This window comes from Centroberyx gerrardi, chromosome 22, assembly GCF_048128805.1.
Source record: "Centroberyx gerrardi isolate f3 chromosome 22, fCenGer3.hap1.cur.20231027, whole genome shotgun sequence".
NCBI lineage: Eukaryota > Metazoa > Chordata > Actinopteri > Beryciformes > Berycidae > Centroberyx > Centroberyx gerrardi.
The window spans coordinates 18,155,706-18,168,554 of NC_136018.1; the positions used below are offsets into that span (position 1 = coordinate 18,155,706).

General features: G+C 49.1%; 1 protein-coding gene across 1 annotated transcript in view; it reads right to left on the reverse strand.

Moving 5' to 3' along the window:
• Nucleotides 1-2,387: 2,387 nt before the first annotated feature.
• The window catches only part of LOC139909750 (partitioning defective 3 homolog), a 352,335-nt gene continuing 341,873 nt past the window's right edge, over nucleotides 2,388-12,849 (reverse strand). Inside the window, exons 23-24 of the mRNA XM_078291260.1 lie at nucleotides 7,297-7,424; nucleotides 2,388-2,820 (exon numbers count right to left, since the gene is read on the reverse strand). Coding sequence (XP_078147386.1) covers nucleotides 2,388-2,820; nucleotides 7,297-7,424 — 561 coding nt within the window. The remainder of the gene's footprint in view (nucleotides 2,821-7,296; nucleotides 7,425-12,849) is intronic.

Consider the following 12,849-nt stretch of genomic DNA (forward strand, 5'->3'; position numbering starts at 1 on the left):
AACACATGTCCACCTACACACACACACACACACACACTGGAATATCAGACGTAGATGAACGAACATATTTTCACCCCTACGTATGCATGTAGGAAGCACATAAAAACATGCATATGCACGCTCACACGTTTGTTTTACTATACTTGTGAGGACTTTCCATTAACTACATTCGTTCCCTAACCCCTCTCACCCACTACATGCCTAACCAGGGTCAGAGAGTCAGGGCAAAAATTCCCTTGAAAGTTCCTAATATGTCTGTGAAATGAAAAATGAGGGGGGCGAAAAAAGCCCCCGATAATTAGGATAATGCGTGAATGTGACTGCTGTGCCACATGGGCCACCGTAGGTGATTCATGCGAGCCTATGATCAGGCGATTTTTTTCCAGGCAAGAAAAAAAACGAAGCAGCTTTTGATCAGAAACCGATCGAGTACGCAGCCTGGAGCAGTGGAAAATGTGGCAACACGCAGCCAGCAGTAGAAGAAAAGGCCGATCCCACACAAACCGCTGCGTCAACATGAAATACAGTAACCAATATGGTAAAAATCTCAACAGTCAAGGGGCAGAAGACGGACTGGTTGGGGACAGAAAGGGGAAAATGACCCCGTCCTCCTTTGCGAGGCCTGCCTCCAGTTTTCCAGCAGTGGGAAAGATGCGTGGGACGTGTGGTGTATTATGATTTAAAATAAAAAACGAAACTTAGTGGTGCAGATTGAGTGTTCCTTTGCCAGTATGCAATGAAAATGTATTACTTCATAGTTCAAAATTACTAATAAAATTTCCAAAATGTCCCTAAAAACTTTGAAGATCTAAAACACTGGTTCTCACAAGGATAGGAGTCCAAGAACACACCCACACACAGCCACACACATACAAAAATACACCACTAATTATTGATTGAAAGAGGGGAAAAAAGCTCCCGAGTGGTTTCCCATCAATAGGCATAATCACGGAATAAAAACAAAATCAGCTCTATTGTATCGGGGCTGCGGACAGGCGGTCCCACGCTGGGGCCACCCACCACACACACGGCCTATGCGGTTTTTTCCCATGTAACCGCGCTGATGAAATATTCAGCGAGGAGCAGCCCAGATGCCGAGGGGGCCGGCGGGCTTCGGTTACAGCCGAGTCATCCTAGAGGGCGAGGGGACGCGGCGGCAAAGGCTGCTGTCGGCCTCTTCCTCCAGTACACACACACACACACACACAAAGGCATACATCCATTTTTCATGAGGTACATTAATTAATAACCCAGACCTGACCCCATTTATACATGTGAATTCCCTGGGTGGGCGGGACAGGTTAGGAATGAAAGGAGATCTAAAGGTTTTTTTTTTTGTTTTGCCTTCTATAGGGAGTGGGAGCATGAGGGAGGGAGGAGAAAGGAGGCGACAAAATGGAAAAAAAGGCAGAGATAACGCAGCCGGCAGAGAGGAAGAGAGAATTTGGGATTATCATGGTGAATGCTGCATGAGAAAAGGAGGGAGGGAGGAGGGAGGGGAGGGGTGGAAAGAGGATACAGACTATGGGAATATGAGCGAGTGGTGCGTCTGAAGCCAAAAGGGCTATTTCTCTGTGGTCAGCCGTGAACTGAGGAGGAGGAGGAGGAGGAGGAGGAGGAGGAGGAGGAGGAGGAGGAGGAGGAGGGGGGGTGTCATGCCCAAACCGAGCTCTCACTCCACAGTTCAGACAAGCTGCTTAACCCTCCACACTGTGTCAGTACATGCTGATTCCAGCCAAACACACACACACACACACACACACACACACACACACACACATAAGAGACATCCAAACGCTTGACAAACTCCGCACGAGCTGCAAAAAAAACATCAAAAATAAAACCACGTTCACACAAGCATATTGCCTGAGATCCCCCCGCTAGTGTGAAAACAAGTCCGGGCCTCGGGGTTACGATGTCTAGGTCAGAATACTGTCGAGATGCGGCGATGCAGCGATGCACCTGGAAGCCAAACGCCCGCTCCTGCGGCGCCCGCTGCACCGTGTGTGTCAGACGGATGGATGGAAGCTGCAGTTTATGAGTCATGGAAAAGGTGGGAGGAGGCAGGAGGGAGGAGGGGGTTCATGTCTAAAAACGCAGAACAACCAATGGACCAGAAGGCACTTATACGGAAAGTTACATGATCACAATGCGAGACAGTCAAGCATCTCATTTCTTTTGGATAAAACAACCGAGCAGGATCACGATTCATAACATAAAAAAAAATCTTTGTTTTTAAAAAATATCGACATTTCGTATCAACAGTCCCATAAAAATCTTTGTATCTCCACTCATTTCCGTCGTTCTTTTTTGTTCCCTCCGTTATTGCTCCTCGAGATCGGTCGCTTTCCGCTCTTCCTCCAGTCCCTCCGTCGCCATCCGTCGTTTCAGGAGTAAAACGGCCTCCCTTTCTCCGAACCGTGAAGCCTGCTGAGCCGGGCCAGCTGCGAGGGGGACGGGGGCACGTCCTGCCGGTACGGCCCCTTGGACGGAAGCGGCGGGGCCTGTCCCGGGGCGGGGCCCGGGGCCTGAGCGCGGTCCCTGTGGGGGTCGTAGGCGTTGCCGGCGGGCGCCTCCTGCGTGGGAGGCAGCCTGGCCTTGCTGGCCTCCTGCTCCCGCCGCCGCTGCTCCTGCCTCAGCAGCTCCTGGGTCTCCAGCAGGACGCGGGCGTTGAAGCCCGTCGCTCCCAGGTAGCCGTTGCGCGAGCCCTGGTAGCTGGAGTAGCGCGGGTTCTCCTTGGCCGTCTGGAAGCCCTCTCCCGGCGGGTACGCCTTGTCCCAGGAGTCCTGGGACACCGTGCTGGGGTTCTTGCGAGGCTGCCTGAACACAAAGAGACAGGTAAAAGAGGTCAATCGCACTGAAAGAGACAGGAAAAAAAAGAAGAGGATACCATTTAGCTCAGAAATGATAGCTGCTTTTTTTCTCCCGCAGCGGCTCATGGATCAGCGCGATTGCAGGGAAATTCAAAAGAAAACTGCGCTTCAGCCGAGAATGTGACCGTTTTGACATTTGGTGAGATGTAAAGGGGAGGGTGGCGGTGGCGGTGGCGGTGGCGAGCGAGAATACTAAAAGCAGCGGTGGAGTGGAGCGAAGGGGGATACGTTATAGCCCGGCGCGTGATTACACCGAATCCGGCGACATAAAGGCCACGACATGAAAGAGACGGGAAACAAAAAACGGAGGGAGCCCGGAACGCCCACAGCAGTATTAGTTCCACACGGTAAACAAACACAAATGTTAAAACCTCCCCGAGAAAAACGGCGGCTTTCATCCATTTAACTCCTTTTCGGAAAGAGGCAGACGGGCGCACTTACAGCGCAGACACGGTAATGGCAGGCCTCGCGGCGTTATCTGCCTTCCACCCGTCTTCCGTCCGCCCGCCAGCCCCCGTGCTGACAGGACGGCCCGAGATACACACAAGACATACACATACACACACACAGGCATGCCCTCCGCCGCACACGCCCTAACAGCCCCCCTCCCCTGAAATCCGGCCTGGAAAGCCATCATTGGGAACTGCCGGGTCTTTGGCTAACGTGTTAAGTCTGCTCCTCCATTATTAGGATCCATTAAGGCCGGCGTGCGATGGAAGACCCGCCCGCGACAGTGTCTTTTACGTCAGGGTGCAAAGAGAAATCCCATTCACACCTCGCTGACCCGCCGCTGCGCTTAAAAGGCTTTTGAGTTCCCGAGCGCACGGAGGCTGCAGGGGCAGACGAGGGGCCCCGGCATGCTTTTAGGGCCAAAATGCGTTTCTTATCTCGCCGACTGTCATTCCAGAGAGGCTGACAGGAACAAAGGACAGAAGAGGCGAGTCATTGTTCAAAGCGTTTGTATCTCTGACAAACTATTTTCTTCCATCTCAAAATGAGGCCTTAAAACGAGGTAAATTTCTCTTTTTTTTCGTATGTATTCTACTGTTGCTTTAAAGGGGAAAAAATGCAATTAGACGTTACTTTTGCCCAAGCCAAATGTCAAAAACATTAACTCTCTACGGGATTTCCCCATGTAAAGTCGTGCATCTGCATTAATGAACAAAATGTAAATCACTGTTTTTTCTCCTCTACCCGAGCCATTCCTCTCTCTCTCTCTCTCTCTCTCTCTCTCTCTCTCTCTCTCTCTCTCTCTCTCTCTCTCTCTCTCTCTCTCCTTTCCTCGTCAACCCAGTATTTTTCTAACACTATCTCTATTCATAATTTCTGGGAGTCTTAACGCAGTGTGTCTGCTCCATTTCTAATGAGAATCCCACATCTCCAGCATTACTAATGGAAGCCCTTGTGGTGGGGAGGGGGAAGAGTTGGAACACATGGTACTGTTGTGTGAGTGTGTGTGTGTGTGTGTGTGTTTGTGAGGCTACACTTATGCATGCACGGACAAAATGTGTGTACACGTGCGATGCAAAACGTGTTTTTTTGTTCCTACACGCGTGCCTGTTTGTTCCTCTATGTTGTGTGTGTGTGTTTGCATGTACAGTATGTGTGTGTGAGGGGTAATTGGGCGGCGGGGCAGATGTAGGGACAGACTGCAGAGAGAGCCCCACCACATGCTCCAGGTCTGGGCTTCGCTGTCTGGGAGAGCCGCCATGCATTTACACCCCGGACTTGGCCGACGGAGCCGGAGCCGGCACCCAGCGCCGCTCATGTGGGAGCGCGCTTGTTTAGAAACCGGAGACGCCCCGATTTCGCGAAAGGCAACGATCCGCGTTTCCAGAATGCCCTTTTAGCTCATAAAGCAGATAAGAGGAGAGGGGAGATTTAGTTGGGGGGTGGGGGGTGGGGGAGTATACGGCGATGATGAGAAGAGAGCAGAGATGGCATTGTTCCACAGGAATGTAATCGTGATTGATGCGTCGGGGGGGGGGGGGGGGGGGGGGGAGTGAGCCGGTTCTCTTATCACCTCTACTCCTGCGCCAGAATATGTCACAAAGTAGATTAGTTGCGTTTACGGGAGGGGAGGGGATGGGAAAATACATCATGCCAGAGAGCGGGGTAAATTTAGAATGACAGAACATAACAAACAAAGCCAGGAAGTTGGCTCGGAGGAGAAATTTGTGGCCGCGGCGTGTTTCTGTAAAACAGCTGGGAAGAATCAGAGTTTATGAAAAGGAGGAGAGAGCGCACACACACACACACACACACACACACAATGAAATGGCAAAAACAACAAATGCATGCACCAGGCTATGAAATGCTCATTTCTATATTGCATAAATAAATTGTCTAAAAAGTTGGAATAATGTTTTCTTTGTTCGCGTGGAACTGGCTTGTTTTGGGTGAGGAACGCATGAGAGTTTGGGAGAGCTACTGCCAGTCCACTCAGGCCGCTGTTAAGAACTTTATCCTGACTGCATTTGTGTATGTGTGTGTGTGTAAATACTTGTGTGTGTGTGTGTCTCTCTTACAGGCTAATCAGTGCTCCCACCCCTCTCAAACCTCTCTGCCCTCCACAGCCTGTCACTGCTAATCCCGCTCCGACAACAAGCCTTCATTAGCGCTCCTCCGATCCTCGCATCCCAGACAGCGAGCTAAGCCCGGCCGTCATCAGATAACCAGCTACCGTGGCTTCTTCTGGGGAGTTTTTTCGGGGGGGGGGGGGGGTGGAATGTCCCGTTTCGGTTGTATGGTCGACTGCTCCGGCTTCCCGTTTTGGAAGGGAAGGATGGGGTTGGAAAAAAGAGGCGGTTGGGGTTATTAATCTGGGGATATAAGACTTTTAGTTCTTTAATGAGGAGCCGCGTCCAAACCCGAGCTTTAACAGGGGTCAAAGGTCAAGCCGGAGCTCATGCGACCCCTTGCCAAAAGACGCTATGAGATTATGGGAGGAATGCATATCCAAGGCCGGGCCTCGCCTGTTTTTTTTGGCTGGACGGATGAACTTTCCCAAGAGAAGCGAATAAATGAGAAAGCGGGGGGGGAGTGGGAGGCAACTGTCACGTCACATAAGATGCCAGCAGACAACACCTATGAAGGGAATGTATAGATCGGTCTGGGTTATACGGTGCATATTGATTATGCGTCCATGTGGACCGCAAATCCATAGCCATGGACAGGAACATGCTTTAATCGACCCGGCTGCGACTGTTCAGAAGAAATGAGTGCTGTTTTGTGCGGGGAGAGATTGAAATCGCAGGAGAGGAGAGTTTCTCCGGCCAACAAAATCAGGAGACCACACGCACACACACACGCACACACACACACAAGCTAAGTGTTCTGTCATTGTTTAACCTGGCAGCGTAGCAACACCGCCTAACGAACACAATATGATCCTGCAAAAACTTCAATAAATCAGACTTCACTCTTAACATCCAACATATTAAAACATATTTCACAAACTCACACTGGCTCGTTTCCAGCGTGGAAATATTTAACAGGGAGAGGAAATAAAGTTTATTATTAGTAACTTTGATTCGCTGCGTCAGTCAGTCAAAGTATAGTATTAGTGCCTTTGGTGAAGATTGACTTTCTGTTTAAGTATGTAAAGCTTAAAGTGCGGAAGCCTTCCACCGGCAGTGGTCGGCTCCCCGATTTGCATCGACTGAAGAGCGATTAGCGAGGTTCAGAGAGGATTGGTAAAGACACTTCACAGCGAGACGGCAGGAAATGCAAATACTGATACCGAACTCCGCCGCCCCTCAGGCCTCTAGATGGAAGATACGGTAAGCTTTATTGGCATCTCTCTGACAAATATGCAAAAGAATGGAAGCAGGAAGATGAGGAAGATGAAGAGCAGCAGCACGCTCTGAACTCCACTCGAGCGACGGAAAAGACGGGAGATCGCCAAGAGAAATTTCCTTTTATAAACACGGTGCTGGCGCTGTTATTCATTATTAGGGACTCTGAGGGAGGTACTGGGGCGGGGGAGACAAAGTCACCACTTCCTCAGGGTCAACATTGACTTAATGAAGTCGAATATCAGTTTAAATAATTCCGAGCGATCGCATTAAATGATTGGATTCAAAGAGTTTTTTTTTTTTTTTTTTTTTGGCCAAGAATCATTTGAAATGTCTGGAGATCAGTTAAAAGTGGCTTTGTGGTGATTGGCTTTGAGGGTAGCCAAAGAGATACGCAGAAGAAAGCGTAACAAAAAAAAGAAAAAGAAGACAGTAAAAGGCACAAAGCGGGAGAAAAAAATAGATGGAAATCGGAAAAAGTCAAATGAAGAGGTTGAGAAAGGGCAGGGAGAACGTGATAAGTCACGGCGAGAGAGGGGAGGGAGCGAAGGAGGGAGGGAGGGAGAGAGAGAGATAGACAGAATATAGAAAGGAAACAGGGAAGGAGGGCGAGTTGTGTGTCTCACCGCGGCAGCGAGCTGTACTGTCTCTGTGCCTGCTGGAAGCCCTCTCTGTCCTCCTGCTGCTGTTTCTGGGCCTGAGTCTCCACCGTTACCGAATGGCGTCCGCTCGGCGTATCCGTCCCGTTGTTGGCCTGTAACACACACACACACACACGCTGTCAAGATACACACCAATACACACACACCGCCACAGAGAGGACATATACCCAAGACGGAAAATTTGATTACAAGATACACCTCTTTATTTCCGATTAGAGACGTAGGTTACCTGCGAACCCAAGCATGCGTGCACAACAGAGAGAAAACACACACACACACATAGACTCCCTGAGCGCAGCAGGTGGCACAACAGTGTGATGCCTCCTGTGAGTGTGGGCTATCCTCAGGGAGGAGGTAGTTAGTGGGTGTGATTCCATTATAATAATGGCACTGAACAATGCACCTGCACCCATGGATGAAGAGTCATTGTTGTCGTTAAAGTGATAATCCACAAGTTGCTTGTTTCTGCACTGCACTTCCCAGAGATCAGCTGTCAATCAAACTGTGGGCGGGACTGTGACATCTTTCTCCTTGGATTTTCTGTTGATGCAGTTTGAGTTTCTCTGTTCTTTGTCTGTTCAGCCATGGTGGCTATCACTGCTCATGCTAACTGCCCAGTTCTTCTTCTATTCCTCCCAAACAAACTGCTGTTGCTGCTGCCTGAAATGTAAAACCTGACACTGGGTGTTCATAACAGCAAATGTACAAGCTTCCATGGGAATAGCAAAAAAAGACATTCATTAACATGAAAATGTCACAGATGACGTCTTTAACTCAGCGTCCTTGGACCCAAGTAAGCACCGCTAGCACGCTGCAGATATAAATGAACACCAACGATCACCATTACCAATCTCCATTCAGTCGGTGAATGGTGTGCGACCTTGACTACACATGCGCCTGTGTGTGTGTGCGTGTGCGTGTGTATGTGTGTGTGTTTGTTGCCTGCAATCGTCAGAGGGGTTGACATGGAGACATCATCTCCCTCAGCACCAGTGTGCTGCTAACGAGCTGGCTGATTAAAGAACATGACAAGCCAATTAGACAGAGGAGAGCTGAGGAGGTGTCGCAAGAGTGGCTGGACCGAGTGTCAGTTTTCATAAGCCTCGGATGGGGACGTGGCAGGCAGGTGGGGGGTGGGGGGTGGGGGGTGGGGTGGATGGCTTGTGTGTGTGTGTGTGTGTGTGGGTGAGAGTGAGAGTAGGGGGAAATTTTTGTCGAAAAACTTGAAAATTAACCAGTCTTTTTTCACCGTTTTCGCCAGCCAACTACATTTTTAGAACAGAACAAGATCTCCAAACAATCTGCTAAAGTGGTTGGTAGTGTGGAGACAGATTGTCCAGAATGTGGCTGGTTGGCTAATGTTTCTCTATGTGTGTGTGTGTGTGTGTGTGTGTGTGTGTGTTCAAGGTGTATGTGCGAGAGTGGTTGGATTGGTTCGGGGGGAGGGGGGGACGATGGTGGGTGTAAAGGCTGTCAGTAAAAATGTCAACTCGGGAACATCTTGTGTTCTCGAAATGGCTGCTTTCCCTCTCACTCGGACAGCTGTAATAACACCGCAATTACATTTCGCTCGGCGTCCGCGCCAAGTCCCTTCCCGAACCCTCCGAGCACCGAAAAACATAATACTATTACACGTGTGTCAAATGAATTGGGCTCATATGTTTCGGGTTTCGCTGCAACAACACGTCTCTCCGGTTCAGCAAATGTTGAGCGCATAAACCAATATCAGATGAACTGGCGAGGGGCGAGGGGGGGGGGGGGGGGGGGGGGGGGGGGAATTATTTTATTGGGGCCAAACGCGGCGGTGAGAAAATAATTAGTCACGCACACCAAAACTTTTCTGAATGCGATTCCGAAAGGAAGCGGCGAGGAATCCGGAGGTTCCTCGCCGCTTCCGTTTAAGACCGACGGCTTGAGTCGGATGACGCCATGCCAAGAGAAATGCATGAGAAATAGCCAGGAGAGAAAATCAGTCAGCGTAATGGCATTATCCAGGGAAGGAGAATCAGATTATTCCATGTTAGGGCTGGAATACAATGCCATATAAAACATGACATTTGTTGAAATCGAATCAAAGCGACGTCCGTGTTCGTTTTTATCCAATAATGTGAAAAATGATGTCAATACGGCACGCTTTTATCTCTCCTTCGTGTCCTCGGTCGTGTCACAGACAAAGCAGGGAGAAAAAAAAAGGATTCTCCACCTGTTTAAACATAAGAACATTCGCAGACGCTGAGCCGGGGGGGGGATGGGGGGGGATAATTATGAAAATTATTTGCAGCTATCAAAAAAAGCGGGACCCACGAAAGCAGCTGGGAAGGAGTTGAGCTTTAGACCTTCAAAACATTCGAGCCGAGGCCTAATATTTCTTGGTTCAGAGCAGCCCTAGATATCAAAGCAGGTTGCTGTGATGGGTCAGTCCGAACATATGGCTTTACTCCCCTACACTCCTTACAACGCTGTGTCTTTTACCCCACCGCACGGGGAATAGCTTCAAGAGAGCGAGCCGCACTGTACACAAACAGACATGTGGAAGACATTTAACCTGCTAATGGGCATAACGATGCGGGGAGAGAACGAGAAGAATGGGAGTGAAACACCACATCCTGACAAAAGCCCAGTTGGATAATGATTCACTCTTGAAAGTCCTCGCGCCGGCCCAATTCCGCCAATTTATTAACAGCGGGCCCAGTCCATTTTGCGGTAACTGGGGGTGTGTGGCTCCGGGCGGAGGATCCGTCTGAGAGCGACCGGTGTGGTCCGCCACTTCCTGGTTCCAGGAAACCAATGAAGGGGAAGTTGGTTTGGTTATCTCCATATCACTTAAGACTTAAGTACTCTAGGGCACAAAAGCCAGAGCTAAATTCCTCTGTCTTCCTCTAACAGTATCAGTGAGCCTATCGGTGTTGTAAATGTGTGAGGGAACAGTGCTGAAAAATGCTCCTGTGCCCAAAACCGGAGAAAAGACTAATACACTTGGCTGCCTTTGTTCTCCTCTCCTCCCTCTGTTCTCTCTATCTTATCTGCGAACAGCAACACAATTCGGTGTCTACGTAAGCAGCGTGTGATAAACATCCTGGATGTGTAGGCATGTGTGCATCTGTGTACATGCTTGCGTGTGTGTTATCAAGGCACACTCCATGTGTTGTGTGAGTGGCTGCAGCCGGGGGCCCATACACTGTTATGGTACACAGTTATAGAGCTATACTGTCTTGCCTGGTAAGTCAAGTGACCGCTGTTTAAAGTGGGTTACGCTTCACATGATCGCATAGGAAAGTGTGAGCTGCACGCAATCGAACGCACACACACAGACATGCGAGCAACATATGCACACACATAACACAAGCTAGGATAAGCACAAACGCTTGGGTACACATGCATCCTGGTAGGCGCAGATAGAGCGATAATAAAATAAGAGGAATTCCCATAAATGGGGGCTTTACAAGCTGCCGTTGGCGCATTTGATCCAAGACACCAGCATGGCGCTCACGCTCTTCTGTGTGGTCAGGCTCATTGGCCCTCCAAACCGACAGCGCAAACTGACTTTATTGCTGCAGACAAGAGAGTGAGAGAAAAGGCAACTCTCTGGAAAATACATAGCGCTTTATGATGAACATCTGGAAATCCCCTCTCTCGCGGAGCAGCGGGGAGGGAGGGAGAGAGAAAACATGCCGGCTCTAATTGTGTGAGTTGGCTGGGGGCTGCGTGATAGACAGGGGGGCCTTGTGTTCTGATCATTATTCCATTAGGGAGGAGCCGGGGTTCCAGGGCTGACCTCAACATTGTCATTACAGGCATTCGCAGCGGACACACCTCAGCTCGCAACACCCGAGACACAACCCGCAGGGATCAAACCCACGGGGAGGGAGCTCATCTGAACACTTGTACTTGCTGCGGGTTTCTCTGAGTCACACCTCATGCAGCAACACAGCACTGGCCTCACTGCTTGGCTGATAAGTGATCTATGGGAACTGCAGTGCAAAAACACCACAGGAATGAGCGCTGAGCACCAAAGATGTTGCCAAAATAAAAACCAAAACCACCACTACTTTAATCCCTTTTCTAATTGTCTGCGCTGTTGTTGTTGTCCTTTGCTGGTATTTATTGCGTGGATACTTGTGAAGATACGAACGTATGGACGCACGCTCAAGCAAATCTGATGACTGTTGACACCGAATATTTCTCAAAATGAAGTATACAGTATAAATAGGACAACCCATTTCATTTGACTTCCATTATGGGCTGTAGATCTGTGCGGAAGCCATTGCTACGCAACCTTGAGTGCTCAGGGACGACGTGCATCAAAGCGCAGGCCTGCAGCCCTTGATGTGGTACGTATTTAACTGCATACTGTAGCGTCTTGCCGTTTTCTAGTTAGATTCACTGAATGTTTTGAAAGTGGAGGTCACAGAGGTCTCGCTTAGGCCCCATGCTGGCTTGGCCAAACAGAACGGGCATTATACTCGTTCACATGCTACACCTCACAGAACTCTTTAGAGATGGTTACAGCACTTAAGGTAGACTGCGTGAGAAATCTGCTGCTATGCTTGATTAAAACATCAACGCTAAACGTCAGGCTTTGGTGTCAGTCCCCCAGAATCACAGAGGGCTTCTCTCTTGAGCTGCCTTTTAAGTAAGCGCGTGCCTGGTGTGTGTGTGTGTGTGTGTGTGTGTGTGTGTTTACTGACATGTTTCTCCTGCATATGGGTGATGCCACGAGCCACAAGGTAACGTCCGTGCTTAAATCAAGTGTGGAGAAAGATGGACAATACAGAAGGTCGGGCAGTGGAACTTGCTTGAATCCTACTTACACTATTTGGTAAACAGTGTTTATAGCTGACATTTAGCTTCATACTACACTTACAGTTTTCTGCACTCCCCTAAAAAGAGTGTTTTTTAGAGATTTTGTGCACGGTGTTGGCCATAAGCCACTCATTATGCCTCGTTCAACAGTACTACCATAGTCAGCTAGCATGTGAGACCCATGTGAAAGGAAGTAGGCAGTGCTCTTGCTTTGTGGTGGTGAAATCTATTTCACAATAAAAGTCCCATTAAGAATCAGCAGCGTCTGAGTTGATTTTGGGGTTTTTGTTGCTTGGGACAGTTAAGTCCACTTCAGTATTGGAGGGGACATGTCCCCTCTGTCCCCCCCTGGTTCCTACGCCCTTGGCTACTGCTATCGCTAATTCTCTCTCCACCAACACACTGTATATCCCGCAGATGAACGCAACAAGTTCACGTCCCTTCTCTGGAGGCTGTCGAAAGGCATTCTGGGAAATGTAGGAAATCACAAACTGAAGTAGAAGTAGGCAAAGCACTTTGAGGGAAAGTGGGCATGCCAAAAAAGTGAATTACAACACTTGCTTTGAACATCACAGATTGATGATAACAGTGAAGGGGAACTGAGGGTGGAATTTTTCCTTTAACATTTTAGTCTGTAGACAGCAGACAGTCAAATATATTATAGCCAGATTCCTAGTGTCATGACTAAGATGCCAGAAAAATACAAAAGAGATG